Genomic DNA, 18798 nt, shown 5'->3' with positions numbered 1-18798 from the left:
GAAGGAGACTCTCTCAGTCTTGTCTTCTCCAAAGCATGATACACAGGATTTGCATGATGATAAGTATGATGATTTGAATGATAATGATGAGCATGATCACTTGGATGACAATGACAAGCATGATGATTTGCATGATGATCACGATGTGATTTCTCACAAGCATGATGATTTGCATGAGGAAGATGTGATTGTTCACAAGAAGGATGAATAAGTGGATACTTTTTCTACGAAGCTAACCTCATTGCAGATTGGATCAATCACGAAGAAACGATCTTGGCTCTCATGCCTAGGTCCAAAGAAACCCCCCCGGAAGTATTGTGTGTTCGCATGATTGATACACACGCATTGTTCGAGTGTTTCATTCGTGGTCCTTTCCTGTATTTTCGTCAGCGTCTTTATGTGATCCCTTTTCCTAGGCATGACATATTGTACGTTGAGCACGTTTCCCTCATGAATGAGCACGAATGTATGCGGATTGTTCATGAAAAGCTGAAAAGTATGCATTCAAGGAAGTCACATTCCATGTCTCTTCCCTGGCATGACACATTTATAGAAAGAACACATGACAATATGAGCACCAAGCATGGGCATTTCCGTTGTGAATTGCCACAATTGATTGCTTTAGATCATAAGAGAAAGATTCGATCTCATTGTTTGCGTGTGTGTGGTGAATGGTTTGGCACTCCGTCTCTTTGTTCATCTACATTGCATGCACAGTCTTTGAGGAAACCAAGATTTTTTCCACTCACTTTACATGAAATGGGTATATTCATGTTTTTGTGTTGGAAATGGTTTCAGGAATTTTCAGCCATGGAGATTCTTGAAGAAGAAAGAAGCATGACTAAAGACGAAGTTGAAGCATCGAAGGAGCCATAAGAGACTTTGTGTCGCTTTCGGCGCGGCCCAAAGAAGCAAGCATTGCAGACCTTTATGAAGTTCAAGTACCGCACGACCCACACATCAGAGTGGGCCGGCGAAGAGTCCCTTCCAGGATTCCGGATGCTATTGGCGATCTCCCTCGACGCCATACAGTTCGGTACCAATACCTCACTTTAAAAAGGAGGGGATGTCACGTGACACATCCAACCCTATGTGTCCGTGGACAAGCTACAGCACGACAAGGGTTCAGTCAGTCAAATCAGTCTAGATTTAGAAGTGTTCTGGCACTTTTGTGAGTTTGTTCACTGACCGTGCATGCCCAGGCACCTAGTGTAGATGCATATCCTCTAGTTGCACATAGAATGATCATAAGCATTCCCATCAGAATCCATCAGAATCCTTCAGGGGAATTTTTCAGTGTATTTAGCCTATTTCCTATTTTTGACATTTTTCACTTATTATTTAAGTGACTTTTGTTGGAAAGTAGGTAGGGCAAATTGAGTAAGTTTGTATATAAGCAAACCTAGACTAGCACTAATTAGCAGAAGAGGCAGCAGGAGCACCAGTGCTCAAAAGGCAACTTCTCAGCAAGACCTCCCTTGGTGGCGTTTTCCCTCAAAGCAGAAGACTCCCCATGCTAGCGTTTTTCATCAAGCATCGCCAGCAAAGACTCCCTCAACGTTGGCGTTTTCCTTAGCAAGCAGCATCGACAGACAGTCCCAGCCCTAGCGTTTTTGATCCAAGCATTGTCGCAACAGATCTCAGCCTTGGGTGATTCCCCTTCAGCCCTTTGTTTCCCCCTTGCATGGCGTTTTTCAGCATCATATAATTGCCCTCATTCATGGCATTTTTCAGCCTAAGACCAGCAGATTTCAGCCCTAAAGACCAGCAGTTTTCAGCCATTAAGAACCAGCCCTATCAACATTTTTAGGAGCAGATTCTTCAGCGATTTCAGCCAGCAGAATTCAGCCATTAGCATTTTTGGACAGCAGATAGGAAGCGTCAGTTTTCAGCCCTTAGATCGGTCTCGCCATCCCCGTCGTCGTCATCGATCTAGCCTAGACTTGCTTCAGTCACATGCATTCAGTTTGCACCAATTTGTGCAATCAATGGTAGACCACTCTCGCTGGCGAGAGTGGGGCCTTCGGATGAGGGTTTTACGTCTCTGGTGTCGTATTCTCTTCTCTCTCCATCTCTCAGTCTCATACACTTGCACGCACAGTGTCCATTCACTTTGTTTGTGATCATTGCACTCTCTCATTAAGAACGGAAGGCTCTCCCTGCCATAAGAACAAAAAGAACCCTTGAGCACATTATAGAGCACTCATCTTGAGAAAGAACAACATTCATTCCGCTGCACCTTACGGAACTACATCCTCAAGGACAGTTTTATGATGATGTGTGGCCGACTGTGTCACTAGGCCATTGCGACATAAGGTTATGGTAGAAAGCCATGTCCCACCGTATGCAAGGCATCGTGGTATAGATGCGACAGTGAAAGCGGTTGAGGCATTCTTTTATTGACCTACTTTGAGGAGAGATGTGAATGCCTTTGTGTGAGCATGCGTGATTTGCCAAAAGGTCAAGTTTGACAAGCAAAAGGCACCAGGGTTGTTACAACCACTGCCTTTTCCAGATAAGCCATGGGAAAGTATTGCTATGGATTTTATCTTTGATCATCCAAGAACGCAGACAGGGAATGATGGTATATGGACCATTATCTCCAAGTTCAGCAAGCAGGCCCATTTGATTCTCGTCCGAAACGCTCAAGTTTTCCTCCTCATTTCATCCACAAACTAATGGACAATCAGAAAAGGCTAATTCTATTGTCTTAGATCTGTTGAAATGCTACGTGTCAGATAATAAGGGCAAGTGGGAACAGTATCTACCCATGCTTGAGTATGCGTACAACAATACGGTGCATTCGTCAACAGGCAAGGCACCTTTTGAGATTGTTGAGGGTGGCAAAAAGGTTCCTCCTATTTTGCACACAAAGGACAAAATTTTTGAAGCAAACCGATATGTTGAGAACATGGATAAAATGTATAAGAAAACCAAGCTTGCCTTGGAGAAGACTCGGGCAAAGCAGAAAAGGGCTACTGATCATCACTGAGATGAATGGTTGTTTTCTCCTGGTGATTGGGTACTGCTCTTTGTCTTGTTGTGATGTTGAGGGGACTTGCAAGAATTGCACATACAGAGAGAGAGAGAGAGAGAGAGAGAGAGAGAGGGCTCGAGTAAAATCTAGATAGACAAGACATAAGAGAGGGTAGGTAGATAGAGAGTGTGGATACTAGATAAATAGAGGAAGGGTAGAATCTAGATAAATGTTGACAAAGAGTTCCAGATGGATGTCAAAAGTGCATTTCTGAATGGAGATTTGGATAAAGAAGTTTATGTGAAGCGACCTCCTGGGTTTCATATACCAGGCAAGGAGGATAGGGTCTATCAGTTGTGGAAAGCATTGTATGGACTGATGCACGTTGGATGACAGTGGTAACTCACACTTGACCAGTTTCTCGTGAAGCTGGGGTTACAGCGTACCTCATCAGATTCCAATTGTTATGTTTCTCTGATGGCTCTTTGGTTGCGATAGTGATTGTCTATGTGGACGATCTCATTTTCACAGGCTCATGGACCAGCAGGATCAAGTCGATCATGAAAGCTATGGAGACGCGTTTCGAGATCACTGATCTTGGACTTCTTCAGTATTTTCTTGGATTCGAGATTTTTCAGGCACCCGACGGCATCTTCTCAGCGGAAGTATGCGAAGGCTATCCTGGAGAGATTCCAGATGACAGGCTGCAACCGATTGGCACTCCTCTTGAGCCCGGAGAGAACGTATCGCTTCACGATCCTTCCCCACGGATTGACTTAAAGCAGTACAGAAATGTTGTTGGCTACCTTATATAGCTGATTTATTCCCGACCAGACATCTGTTACACAATTTCTGTCCTCAATTCCTTCAACACCCAACCTCGTCAGCGACATTGGCAGTGTGCCCAGCGTACTTTGCGGTACATCAGCAGCACCTTGGACCATGGTGTGTTCTATGGTCGCTCTGTCACAAAGTGATGACGTGGCAGACAGCAGAAACCCTAATTTCTGCCAAAAACCCTAAAATTCCTGCAAACCCTAATCTCTGCCAAAAACCCTAATTTCCGGAAATCGCGGAGGCTGAAAAAAAAAATTTTGAAAATGATGAGCGACGCGAATTTTGCTTTTTTTTTATAAAAAAAAAGAGAAAAGACTCTCTAAGAGAGAGAGAGAACTGATGCTTTTTATTTTAAAAGCTTTTGGGGCTCTGCTTTTGGGCATCCCTTGTATCTTTAAATAAGTGGTGAGGGCTTCACTTCTCAGAGCATCTGGACGCAGAGTCTGAGAGTGAAACCCTAGCCACTCTCTTGTACTTTGAACTGATTAATATAAAAAGAAATACAGAAAGGGGCGCCAGTCTTTGGGGCCAATATCTCTAGGCACGGAACTCCGTCGGGCCAGTGCATTTCTATTGTGATCTGTGAATTGTTTTGAAGTGGTTATTTGGTGCTGTCGCGATTGATTTTTGACTTGGAGTGTCCAAGTCTGTTACACGCTCCAAGGGTTGCACCTTACTTGGTTGGTACGATTCAGATTGGGCACGCCAATCATATAATACAGAACTCTATGCATACTAAATGATTGTCTATTATGTTGAAGTCAAAAAGAAAATCCTTCAGTTGGTGAGCTAGCTCTGAAAGAACAACAATCAAATGCACCAATAATCCCATTCTGGGCTACAAAGACAAAGTCGACTGGCCATTTTTGGGTTCCCGTCCCAGCTCTGCCTTCCCTTTTGCCGTTCCGGTCCCCCGATACATGCGACTGTTGTGAGTTTGTTGTCACAAGGAATGGCAATTCTTGCCCATTCTAGTTCCACATTCCCTGTTCCCATTTCGCGTCCCATGTGACTATGCCTTGATGTCTAGACACCCAGAGTTTAGTGGCCTAATAAGAACCCACAAACTACCTGATTGGACAGAAGCCAAGGTTTCAAGGCAATATGCACAAAGAAAAGACAGACTTTGTCAAGGTCTCATACTCTTAAACTTTGCAGTTCTTGCAAGTGACAGGTCAAGTGTGACAGCCCATAACAAAGCGTTAAAATAATTTCATATTTGATGATCCCAAAATATCGTATAGATTCATGTTCACATTGCAGAAAACTTTAGCCCCTAACCAACATCAAATAAGGACAAACAGCAAATTCTACCAATAGCAAGCTCGGTTGCTCACACTAAGAAAAACAGAACAAACAGACTTGGTTTAAGTTTGCAAAAGTATCTACACAGATGTTCCGCTAATGAAGGCTTCGAATCAAAGAACGCACCTTGATTCCTGCACAGAAAAATCCACACCTTAAATTCATAGAAATTCATTGGAAACTGCATATAGATAGCACAACACATTTAATCTGTTCTGCAGTCCAATGAGCTCAGCTTACCCATCAGAATCCTTTGAAAGGATTCGAGGACGCCCATCTCTGGTGAGTGCTTGAGAAGTTCCTCTTGATCGTAGCATCCGTCTCTTCTGCTGAAAGTTGTGATTTACAAACGTTTCTTTATCTCTTTCTCCATCCTCCATGCTGACATCATCAACTGCTTTTTCCTGGTGCCTTGATTTTCTCTCTGCCGATCTCTCCTGTTCAAGTCTCTTCTCACGTTCTCTTTCTTTCCTTCGCTCCCTCTCATCAATGTCAGCTCCCTTGATGTTCTCTAAATCTTTGGATGACTTCCTCTCTATCTCTAGGTATTCTGCAACATTACCTGTTTCAAAAGCAGCCTTCTTTGATACATCAGGCTCCTCCACTTCTTGCTTAACTGCACCTAGTTCATCCCTTTCCACATGATTCGGATCTCTCCTGTCCCTTCCCTTTTCCCTAGTATCTTTTCCTTTTTCCCATTTTTCCCTGCTAGTTTCCATTGCACTGCTTGCATGACCGCCCCATCCTCGACTAGACTGATCATCTCTTTCCTTGTCTTCTTTGTCATGAATGCTATCGTCTCTGGGTTTTCTTTCCTGCTCCCGCTCCTTTTCTTCTCGTCGAAACTCTACTTGCATTTCATGGCCTGCCTCTTCAAACTCTTTGAGTTCACCATCCTCCTCCATAGAATTCTTCCTTCCTATCCGCTTGCTCCAAAAAGAAGGGTCCCTATGATCCGCGGGCACAGACGCGGAGCCCCACATGTCTCGCCCATCTTCCATGTGCTGATGTTGTCTGCAAGCACTAGTTAAATTGGTTCTGTTTCTGTCGTTGGTCACTTCTTTTCTCCTTGTCTCACCTTACAATAGACTCCAGAGCCCTCATAACAATAAGATAGCCTAGTAGAGTAACGGGGCGGGCCTGGGGGGGGGAATAGAACCTTCACATTTCAAAAATAAAAAGTGAACAAGAATCTAGAGAGATCCTTGTGGGGGGCCATCTGATGCAGCATGTGTTGGTGGGTATGAGCAGGTGCGCGCAAAGCTATTGACGACAAATGAGCTAACTAGTCAATGCTTGGTTGGCCTTGCCATAGCAATTTATGTTTTAGTGATGAATTTTTTTTAACACACGATACATCAAGAGGAAACATATTTGCAGATCTCACTAAACACATTTTAGATGTGAAGATTGGATTGTTATTTTATTGTCGCTAAGGGGATGTGGATGTGGAACTCAATTTAATGTGATTAAGTAAACAAAATTTAAAATATACATAAAAGACAAATATTTACTTGTTACTTGGCTGGCCTTTGGGGTTTTTTACTTTCTCAAAAGGAGAGAGAAATGCTTGGTCAAATCCCACCCTTCATGAAGATTGTATCTCCATCATTGGAACTTGGGGGTGGCTTTTAAGGCATGGATGTTTTCACATCGCATACTCCTCATATTTTCAAGAGTCACGGTCGAGCGGTTTCGACTTTTTGCCTCTAGGCTCCTGACCTTCCTCTCCATGCTCTGAATCTCTCCTTTTCCTGTTGTTTTCCCCTTTGTAAATTGTCTACAGGTCAAGTGGCTCTAGTGACACGCATGGCTATTGTTGGTTGCATCTGTAGGCAATGGTCAACGTAATGAATTGCGCATCATAAAGAGCAATCTCACCTATTGAGCTTGCGGTGCTGGCAACTACCCTCAATGTCCGTTGAGGCATTTTTCACGATGTTGAACGATGTGGTAGTTTTGAAGATGGACTACTAGTTATGTGGCATGCAAGAGAGCTTCGTCCATAGAGATATACAACTATCCTCAATGCCCATGAGGCATTTTTCACAATGTTGATATGGTTGCATAAACGATGTGGTAGTTTTGAAGATGGACTACTAGTTATGTGGCATGCAAGAGAGCTTTGTCCATAGAGATGTACAAATTTGTTGAATTCAAAAGCCTGCAATGACATCAACAACTACTATGTCACCAGTAAAACAACCCCAACACGCTTTGGACTCTCTCTCTCTCTCTCTCTCTCTCTCTCTCTCTCTCTCTCTCTCTCTCTCTCTCTCTCTCTCTCTCTCTCTCTCTCTCTCTCTCTCTATGTGTGTGTGTGTGTGTGAAACACACACACACACACACACTACACACACACACACATATGACTCCTTGTAAAAAGAATCTCAGTCTTGGAATTTAAGAGTGGTTTAAAAGCATAAGAAATCAAGAGAGTGTTTGTAAAGTATGCATAAAAACACAATTAGAGTGTGATGCAAGCAAGAAGATCACATCTGTGTTGTAATGGGAATGAACTAGCAAGGTCTCTCTCTCTCTCTCTCTCTCTCTCTCTCTCTCTCTCTCTCTCTCTCTCTCTCTCTCTCTCTCCCCTTCCTTTTGAAAAGATGTTATTGCATGTGGAAACGGCACATGAAGTAATTTGCTTTGTAGATAATAGCTAAAGTGGCTACAACTTGAAGAGACATGACCATGGTTAAGAGTTGACAATGAACAACTATGAAGCAAGAAAAATATGCACCTTCTACATAGAGTACACCATGCAAGCTACAATTGACAGGCAACTAAAACGTGTTTGTTTACTTGGTTTGCCCGATGACATTTTCTACAATGAGCATCCTAGCTACGGCCGCTACATCTTGACCATTGCCTTGCAATCGTATCATATGGCCACAACTTATTTACTTGCTTTCAATAGCATGCCTTAAAAGTAATCAACAAGCGTTTAAAATTGTTTGCAGTAGCGTAAATGGTAGAAAAACATTTGTTCCACCCATGTCAAATAGGAAGACACTTCTTAACACGATCGCAGATGACTAGCAGCCACAACTAGCAACAACATGACCATCACCTCAAAGCTCTCAGCACCTTTAGACCTCATACCTATCATCGACAAGCAGGACAAGAAGTGTTAATGCAACCTCTCTCTCTCTCTCTCTCTCTCTCTCTCTCTCTCTCTCTCTCTCTCTCTCTCTCTCTCTCTCATCTCATCACATCAAAAAAAGACATGGCCTTTTGGCGATATCCACAACTAAAACATATATTATTAAAAAAAAATTTCGTTGAAAATCTTGTTTTGAGTGATGTCATATGTGTAGGAGACAAGCTATGGCGGGTGGTGGCGAGATGTGGCCATGGTGAGGTGTTGAGATGAACGAGAGAGAGAGAGAGAGAGAGAGAGAGAGAGAGAGAGAGAGAGAGAGAGAGAGAGAGAGTTCTATTATCGTCCTCAAAGGTCAAATATGACCTATGGGACCAAATGAACATGTCATGTGGTGTGAGTGGAGGTCATAAGTGACTCTCGATGCTCAAAAATGATTGGAATGAGCGTCGCAATAGAGAGTCCACATCGTGGTTGGGAGAGGAAGGTATGTAGGGAGAGCTCATGGTTGAATATATGGGGAAAAGAGGACCTAATGTGGTCAAAAGCTGAGCACTCAAGTAGTGTGTGGTACTCACTCTCTCGCACTTGACGAGGGCATAGGGTGCAAAGTCGATGAGACTCTTCGCCAGTGCCCCAACGTCTTGTCTCGCAGCGTAGAGAATGGGAGCTAAGACGCATGGAGGCAATGGTGCGGATTGCACTCAATGGGATGGGCTCAAGGATGTAGGGATGGGTTCAATTACCGTGTAAGGTCTCTGACCCCGATCAAAAAGAGCACCCTTGTACCATGAACTGAATATAATGGAATAAGTTACTATTTTTAGCAGTTTTCCAGATTCTGTCAGTGCCATGATGTTTAGAATGTTTTAAAGCTCCGAAATGTGAATTAAAATAATTTTTGTAAAAAAATTCCAAAAATAGTAAGTTTTTGGTCACCCGTCCCGTCCAGTTCTGTTCGTCTCGAAAAACTGCACCCGTACCCCGAATTTCAAAAAAATGCATTTTCGGACCCCGGGGGCTGCTAAATATGGCAGGTACTCGAGCCAGTACGCCTTAGTTAGAGCTTGCTATAGCAATTTTCGACATCAAAATCCGACCTAGAACCAATTTTCGCCCGTTTTAGCCTAGAACCAATTTTCCTAAAAATTGTCCGGGGAGGTACAGAGGGCCCGGGACTCTGTGGGAACAGGTTCCAGCCCACTCTAGATCAGCTTTAGCAGCTAGGGGACGCCCTCTTGCTTTGTGGGAGTTCTGGGAGAGTTTCCAAGCTAGTAACTAAGTCTTAGAGTCAGTTAAACTAGCCAACCTGACACTTGGTGAGTAGGCAACTAGACTTGCCAATGCAGTGAACTGAGTGCTCCTCCAGATGCTAATAGCAAGGCTGGTCGATTTTCAGCCTGTAGGAGCCTATTTAAAGGCCTGCACACACACACACACACACACACACACATATGCTCACACACACACACACAGTGCACACACACACACACACCTACACACACTCTGGGAAGGTGTTGCCGGAACACACACCTTTTGAAGGAGAAGCAAGGAGGGAGGTGCTGTCGAATTCTCACCTCAAGAAGCTCGATTAGATCAGAGAATCGAGAGGATTATCAGCCCTTAATCACGGTAACCACGGTTTAATTAATGCTTTCTGCAAATCCTTTTCATTCCCATCTAAATTTCTCGTCTATTATGCTTATTCCTAGTCGTAATTCTCTATAATTACTCTCTAAATTCTCCTTAACCATATTCTATTATGTAATTATCATCCCATAGCTGAATTATCAGCCATTCATCACTCTTAATTAATGATTAGTGCACGATTATTAGAATTTTCTCTCTCTAGGTAGCATAGAAATTAATCGATAAGCTGGTAATTGTGTAGATTGATGAGAATCACTCTTTCTATCACGCATTGATATTGTAGCTGATTTAGATCCATCTTTGTTATGCATTAAGATATAATTAAGGTAAGATTAATCTGTCATTAAGTCTCTAAGTTTTTCTCGCTCCTATGCATGTGGTAATTCTGCACCCTCTAATTGCTAGGAAAGAGATTAATCGTGCTTAATTCATCTCTCTGGTAATTCCATTAGTGAAATCCTATTATTCTTAATCATGTAAGCCGAGTAATTATCTTTAGAACCGGTTCCCATAGGATTATGTGTCATCCGTAATGATTGCTATATGGAAAAATCTAAACCTCTCATGTAGCAGGGATTGTTTGATGTTGCTAACCTATCCTTTGGCTTGTTATGATGCCTACGGACATTAGCTCTTTTCCCCAAGTTGATTACTTAAAGTAGTGAGTTTAAAATGGCCCCGGTTAAGAGGACTCGCTTTGGTGGAGCCCACGACCACGAAGCAGGAACGAGCAAGGTGAACGAAAAGGGAAAAGCTCCCATGGAGGAACAAGTACCGGCCATCTCACGGGCCATCAACGAAGAAATGGAAGAGGTAGATCATAATTTCATTCAAGTTGTTTAATTTAACATTGCACACGTTTAGTTAGGAATGAAAATATCCCCAAACATGTTGGAGAAATCCGACGGAAATCTCGGCATTGAATTCATTGTACATTAAGTTCTAAAGTAGGAAGGAAATGATTGATGGGTATGCTGGTTGCAATTAGGAAAGAATGTCTGCTAGGGAAAATTTAGCTCGACATGTTCATTTTAATTCCAATGTTGAATCAGTCATGACCCCCCTACTGATCACAGGGGGCAGAGTTCCTCGTTAAGGACTCTTGAATCCACGACTTGCTTTCTATGTGGTGGATACCCATGACTTGCTTTCTATGCGGTGGATATCCACGACTTGCTTTCTATGCGGTGGGAACCCACGTCTTGCTTTCTATGCGGTGGGAGTGTCCATGACGTGCTTTCTATGCGGTGGACATACCTAGTTGTATGGGCAGCTAGGCGACAACAGGAGGAGTGACCTCTCGCTCGAGGGGGGATGTTGTACCTCCAGAACATTGGAACTTTTATGAATAAGTTTGAGTAGAATTTTTTCTAGAATACTGTCTTGGTGTTGTTTGCAATACTGGTTGAAGGGCTGTCTTAACGAACAATGTGCTTCGGAATTAAAACAAGGAATGTTTATGTTGAACAACCTTTGTGGTAGTAATTAGGTCACACAAGGAAGTGTGAGTGTGGGGGTGGAAAGTGGGGGCTTGGCTCAGGTTGCCAATGCCTACGAGATGGGTGGTCCCGATTGGTCGGGAACTCTCTGTCCCCATAGTGCTTACTCGATATTAGTAATGCTCATTGTCCCTAGAGCGGGAAATTCTCTAGAGTACGTGCCTCTGAAACATGGGGAAAAAGGCACTCAAGGTTTCTCTCCTCTTGGAAGGTGGGTCTTAGGATCGCTAGATAGTTCAAGTACGCTTCCCCTGCGAGGTGGAGCTAGATCTCCCTGCTAGTAGGCTCAAACTCGACTCACTTTGTGATGAGAGATCGTCCGCTAGTCGAACCCTGAACCATTTTGTTTGCTTCCGCAATAGATCTAGTGGCCACCGGGTTCACCATCAGATCCGCCATTGGAAACGGCGGGGTGGAGACCTCACATACCGCGTTCGGAGAAGAAGAGAGATTTGTAGTTTGGGGCAATGTGTGTGGTGTAATGGCTGAAGCGAGAACCTCCGGATTTCTCCCAAGCTGTGATACATTGGCATTGTAAGAAGGCCTCATTAACTTGGGAGTCGATCGACGCATCCTTGACCAAGTGACATGCATCCCATCTTCCAAACCATTTCTTGATGTCAAGCATCCACCCCGAACTTAGTATTTTGCTCTTGCCTGTCTTTTGGACCGTTCGACTTGCTTCATATGCGATTCTAGGAAGTCGATACAAAGGGCTATGTTCTGTCTTAAGCATGTACTCCACAACCCTTTGCATACCCAAGACCTCAATGGGAAGCGATCCGGACTCAGGAAGTAAGAGCATGTAGGGTGTTTGTGTCTTGACTTGGAGAAAGTTGGTGAGAAAACGCTTTTGGACATTCTCAAACTCTTTCCAAGTAGACTTCCCGATGCTACCACCCCACACCTCCACTCCATAAAGAAGCACTGGTGTCACCAATGTGTCAAAGAGGTACTTTTTGAGAGCCCAACACTTGATCTCTCCAGCATTGCACATGTTCTCAAATGCATAATAAGCCCTCTTTCTTGCTTCCAAGCGATGCATTGCGCAATCCTTCCATCTATGATTGGATGAAACCTCAAGGCCAAGGTACTTGAAGCTATCTACCACTTCAAGTTGCTCATTGTTGTATACAATGCATGGATTTTCATCATTGAGGGTCTTTACAAGCATAACCTTGGTTTTGGATCCATTCACGATCAACCCGCTATGTAGGCAAAAGCATTCCAAGACACTCATAAGCTTTTGTGCATCTTCTAAGGTATGTGCCAAGAGCACTACATCATCGGCATAAAGCAAAAGCATGATCACCGCATTTCCAATCTTAACCTCTTCTATGCCTTCTTGTTGCATAAAATCAAGAACCATGCATTCCAATTCATCAATGGGTAGCACAAAGAGGGTTGGGGAAAGTGGGCATCCTTGTTTGACACCAATGGTGCTTGCAAAAAATTCTGAAATTCCATCTCCCATACATAGTCGACATATCACTTTTTGGTAGATGCGAAAGACTGCATGCATAAATTCTCTCGGCACTTGAAGGCTTTGCATACGTCTCCAAAGATTTCCTCGCGGTACCATGTCAAAAGCTTTCTTGAAATCCACAAAGCAACAATACAACTTTTTTCCTTTGACGCTTCCATAAGAACTCGAAGAGTGACAAGGTGATCAATAGTGCTATGATGCTTTCGAAAACCTACTTGGCCTAGCGCACGTTTCCCGTTCTTTTCAGCCCATTCACTTATCTTCATCTCCATGATACATCCAAATAACTTTGCCATCAAAGAATCAACCATTATAGTGCGATAGTTGTTCACATTGTTTACACTCCTCCTTTGTGTAAAGGTTTGATCCAATTTTCACTCCAATCATGAGGCATGCCATATTGAAGTGCAAGGTTAAACATAGTGAGGTTCAAGGTAGATAATAAGAAGGCTTTAAGAGGTATTTCGCCAGTTCCTTGATTAAAGGAAATGTTAAGATGTTTAAGTGTCCTGCATTGGCCGATATCGCATATCCAATATCGTGTTTTCTTGCTTGTCCATTTAATCATTCAGCCTTGACACCTTGAAGGTCCCCTGCCTTGCGGGTAGCAAGTTTCTCAAGCGCGCAACATACATCTTCAATGGTAAAGAAGGGAGGCATAAACGGAAGGGAGCTACAACAGTCCATCTTATCAACATTAAGTTGCTCATAGAGGTTCTTGCAATGCATATGCTTGACGCCTTGGTCAACAAGGGCCTATCAGTGCCATTATAGGAGAGTAGAGAGAATGCTTACATTGATGATGAGTGGGAAGAGTTGGATACCCGTGCTATGGCCACAATTAGATTGCATCTTGGTGAGACCATATTCTTCACGATTATGGACAAGGCCATAGCACAAGAGCTTTGGGACTCTCTATGCACAGCTTGGATGGAAAAACTACTCCTAACAAAGTTTTCTTAATGAAGAAACTCATGCATTTAAATATGAAAGAAGGTAGTGGTGTTAATGCACACTTGAATGAGTTCAATAGCACATTTTCTTAGATTACATCAAAAGGGCTAGATTTTGATGATGAAATGAAGGCCATTTTCTTGTTATGCTCTTTGCCTTCTTCCTTGGTTACATTCAATACTACAATTTGTAACTCCGCACCAAGCGGTAAACTAAAGTTCAGTGATGTTACTAGTGCATTGCTCACTAAATAGATCGAACGTCAATCTCTCGATAGTGGGGCATGGAGATGCATATATGGCAAGTGGCCATAATATCCATAGGCAAAGAGGTGGACGTAATCGCAGCCGCTGTCGTTCATAGGATTGTAAGCATCGCCACAATTGTTAGCAAGATTTGAGGTTGTGATTTGAGAAATGTGGAATGCTATCATTGCAATAAGAAAGGTCATTTAAAGAAAGATTTTCATGTTTTGCAGTGTGAAAAGAGCAAAGCTATTATGAAGTTTGACGCTCCAAAGAGTAGTGTAAGGATAGAGGATATCAATGTTGTTGAAACTCCACCTCCAAAGGTTATTCTTCATGTGCAGTAGCCGTCAGATGTGCTTGTTTTCACTTTCAATTTGAGTCCAAATGCGTTATTGTCTCTTGATGAGTGTTATGTGCAAAATTGGATCATTGACTCAGGTGCGAGTTTCCATGTTACTCCCCATAGGGAATGCTTCTCCACATATATTGCTATGCATGCTTCAGTCAAGCTTGGATATTCCTATCAGCTTGATATATGTGGTATGGGAGATGTCAAATTATGTATGACGAATGGCATTGAATTTATGCTTCGTGGAGACATGATCCTAAACTGTCTAAGAGTTTGGTGTTAGTTGGTCAGCCTGGTGATGCTCTAGAGTTTTTGGAAATGGTTCTTAGATGGTGTGTAAAACAAGCTTAGTTTTCATAAAAGGTCACAAATCTAGATCATTGTACTCTTTATATGTCTCTTCAGCCAAAGAGAGTTCTATCTATGTAGCCAAGCAGCCTTCTACTGAGTTGTGGCATAGCCAACTAGGCCATATGAGCCAGAAAGGATTGAAAATCCTTCAACATTTGGGCTACTTACCTGTGTTAAACTATTTTGATTTCAATTTATGTAAGCATTGCATCTATGACAAGCAAATTAGGCAAACTTCCTCGCCATTACATCAAGAGTTGGGAAAACCTCTAGATTTGGTTCATAGTGATTTATGTGGGCCTATGCCACACAAATCTCTAAGGAGAGCATTGTATTTCTTGGCATTCATAGATGACTCTACTCGGAAGGTGTGGGTCTACCTCTTGAAGGGGAAAGACGAAGCATTTACTATATTCCAAAAAATTTTAGCCATGGTTGAGAACGAATCAGATAGAAAGCTAAAAGCTTTATGAACTAACAATGGTGGAGAATATGTCTCCATAGAGTTCAAAAATTGTATAGCAAACGAGGGATCGGTGAAAATTTACTACATCGTACACACTTGCTCATAATTGCATTATTGAGCATATGAATTGCACGATTCAAGAAAGATTCACATTCATGTTATCTATGGTGAGTTTACCTCCTGAGTTTCGGGGAGAGGATGTTATGACAAATGTACACATCATAAATAGCTTAGTACTCCATTGAATTTCAAGGTTCCGCAGGAGATGTGGACTGACAAGAAGCCGACTTATGATAGATTACGTGTGTTCGGGTGTGAAGCATTTTCACACATTTTCAAAGAACTTTGCAAGAAGCTAGATCACAAGTCACACAAGTGCATCTTCATTGGTTATGGTGCAGATAGAGAGATGGGATATTGTCTCTGGCACCAGGAATCTAAAAAGGTTATTGGCAGCTCACAAGTGATATTCAATGAGTCTAAAATGCATATACATTCTGTTAAAGAGGCCAAATATTGGAAAGTCAAATTTGAGGATGTAGCCTCCACAAATTTGCGAAAACCAACTTAGTCCACTGTGATGTTCCTACCACTAGTAGTGCTCCAGAGAGAATAGAATACAACAGTCACGCAATTAGGAGATCTACATGTGTATCACATGCCCCTGAGTGGTTTGAGCCAGGATTTGACTATGTGTTAGTCACTAACTGCAATGAGCCCACTTGTTACAAAGAGGTTATTCAAATGGAAGATAGCGTGAAGTGGGAGAAGGCTATGCAATTTGAGTATAGCTCAATTTTAGCAAATGAAACTTGGGAATTGGCAGAGTTACCAGAGGGTAAACAGGCATTGCCTTGCAAATGGGTGTACAAGAAGAAGTACACAACAGAAGATCTTGAGCCTAAGTATAAGGCTAGATTGGTTGCTAAAGGCTTCAAGTAGAAGAAATGCATATATTTCGACAATATTTTTTCTCGAGTAGTCAAGATGACTACACTACGTCTTGTGCTTGGCTTAGTAGCCATTGAGGACATGGAATTGGTCCAAATGAATATGAAGACGGCATTTCTTCATGGGGATCTTGAAGAAGATGTCTACATGAAGCAACCATAAGGTTTTCAAACAAAGCTTGAGAAGATAACAAGGGCAAAATTGCGTACGGAGCCAAGAGGATCACTGCTTATACACAAGAAGGTTCAATGATGGTGTTCTCATCAGTATGATCTTGTACATGGATGATATATCTATAGCTGGAAAATCAAAAGATGAGATTGCACTCCTCAAGGATTCCTTAAGCAAGCAGTTTGCCATTAAAAATTTGGGTGATGCACATCATTTTCTTGGTGTGCGTATCTAGAGAAATTGTAAACATGGAATACTTGAACTATCAGAGGAAGAGTATATTCACAAGGTCTTGCAACATTTAAACATGCAAGGGGGGAAGCATTGAGTACCCCAATGGGTGCATATGTAAAACTTAGCAAGAATGATTGCCCCAAATCGACTGAAAAGGCAGAGATGAAAAGGTGCCATATTCTTTGGCAAATGGCAATCTCATGTTTTCCATAGTTAGAATGCGACCAGATATTGCATTTTGCAGTGGGAGTGGTCAGCGGGTATATGGAAAATCTAGGCAAAAAGCATTGGGAAACAGTGAAACATATCTTGAGATACATCAAGGGTTCAGCCAGCAAGTGCTTACGCTTTGGGAACAATGATGCATCCATAGTTGGATACACTGATTCGGATCATGCGGGTTTTGTGGACACTAGGAGATCCATATCCAGCTATGTTTTCTTGTTTGCTAGAGCGGCAGTCTCTTGGAGATCATGTCTCCCAAATTGCACTTTGTCTGCCACCACTGAGTGCTACAAACGGATGCATGGTGTCCCTGCACAATACCAAAAACAACATATTGCAAGCCATAAAGGCCAAAAAGACCACCATCTGTCACTATTCCACCTTGCCATACTAATTCATCATATCCTTTCATATCAATCCATACCAAATGTAGTGGGCCAGTTCCACATATAATGTAACCATGGAGAGTCCTGCTTGACCAGGCATAGGCACTCTAGTACACATGTATTGACATCCATAAATTCCCTTAATAATATTGCAAAGCGAAGAGGCTTGCCTCACGAGGTGTAGGCATTGTAAGACACATGTCAATAACCATAAGTTTTCATAACAAGATGTGGGGCAGAGAGTCCCCGCCTAGTCAAGCGCAGGAGCTCTAACATGTGTAGAAATGTTGCCATTACAAGTTAGTTCAGCCCATTAGATCCTTGCTTGACAATGCACCATGTCTCAACCAGTGTGACCAAGGGTTTGTGTAAAAATTTATACCTGGAGGTTCATTGATGTGAAACCATTGCATGTAGCTTTATTTGCAAGAGTAGTTCTCAAAGACAAAGCAGTAAAAATGACTTCTTATCAATTGTAAAGCTAATTGAAGAACACACTAATTGTAGTAACATGTTAAAAGTTTGTGATAAGAGTTGTAATCAATGTAGGGATGGGTGGTAGTAGAGACTAGTGTTGTGTGATAACAATGTGAAGGTCAAATAGTAGGTCCAGTTAAGGAACTAATCAAGGGGATTTTGTAAAAATATTTTCAAAACAAAATTTGAAAAATAAGAAGAAAATAAAAATTCATTCGAACTATATGACCTTATATTCAGCATGTTTTACCGGAATCAGCTATGGAGGAGTACTAGAAATTTGTCATTTTGTAGTGTGTATAGTGAAAGAAGGATGCCTTTTGGTCGAGAAAGCGGTGTGGCTCATTGAGTGGTATGAGTAAACACATCTAGGATTGTGGCACAACCGTGTATGACAGTGTTAGTATGTCAACCAATAAGTAGGAAGATATGGATTAATCAAGAGATTCGAGTGAGTTGCCAGGAAGGTAGGAATTTGAAAGCTGAGAGAACATGGTTACTATATTATCACTGAAGTTTGTAAAATGAGTGGGCATAATAAAGTAGTGAGATGACTTATCTGAGTGCCTTGCATTATGGCTGCATAAATTTTTGTGAATCTTTAAACGAGTTAGAGAAATGTAACAAAAACAAATGAGGATCATGATAAAAAACATTTGATTAATGCCAATCAAGACAGAGACATAGGCGATGAAGAAACTCAAAGTGCTAATAATAGTGACCACAATGACACTTTGTCTTGCACAATTGGACACTCAACTACGTGGGAAAAGAATCAATCAGAAGATATGATCATTTTTCATGAGCTAGCAATGTCGAGATGAAAATTGAAATTTTATGTCTGCTGTACTATAGTCATAGACAAAAATGTAGAAAAATGGCATTCGAAAAAAAAAAACTAGATGGGCTTTTTGTCACCATAGATTTGGTGAACCTCAACCTCCCAGTTGTAACCTGCAGCAATTGGAGTCATTTCTTTCCAGTCACAGCGGGTGTGTTGTGGTTCTTGAGATAGCCACGGGCCATATTTGAGGCGAGAAAAGTAAGGTTTATGGTCATCGTACCAAGCATCAGGTAAGGTAAGATTTGTAGCAGGGATGTGTTCACGTAAATAGTGGGTGCCACTGAC

At 42.1% G+C, this 18798-nt stretch overlaps 1 protein-coding gene across 1 annotated transcript in view; it reads right to left on the bottom strand.

Moving 5' to 3' along the window:
- The window catches only part of LOC147461954 (uncharacterized), a 65127-nt gene extending 58905 nt beyond the window's left edge, over positions 1–6222 (bottom strand). Inside the window, exons 1-2 of the mRNA XM_086509416.1 lie at positions 5360–6222; positions 5204–5253 (exon numbers count right to left, since the gene is read on the bottom strand). Of these exons, the coding sequence (XP_086365542.1) occupies positions 5204–5253; positions 5360–6120 (811 nt within the window). The 5' untranslated portion in view covers positions 6121–6222. The remainder of the gene's footprint in view (positions 1–5203; positions 5254–5359) is intronic.
- Positions 6223–18798: the final 12576 nt, after the last annotated feature.

This window comes from Adiantum capillus-veneris, chromosome 3, assembly GCF_014529385.1.
Source record: "Adiantum capillus-veneris isolate H3 chromosome 3, ASM1452938v2, whole genome shotgun sequence".
Lineage (NCBI taxonomy): Eukaryota > Viridiplantae > Streptophyta > Polypodiopsida > Polypodiales > Pteridaceae > Adiantum > Adiantum capillus-veneris.
This window is presented reverse-complemented; position numbering and strand designations above follow the sequence as displayed.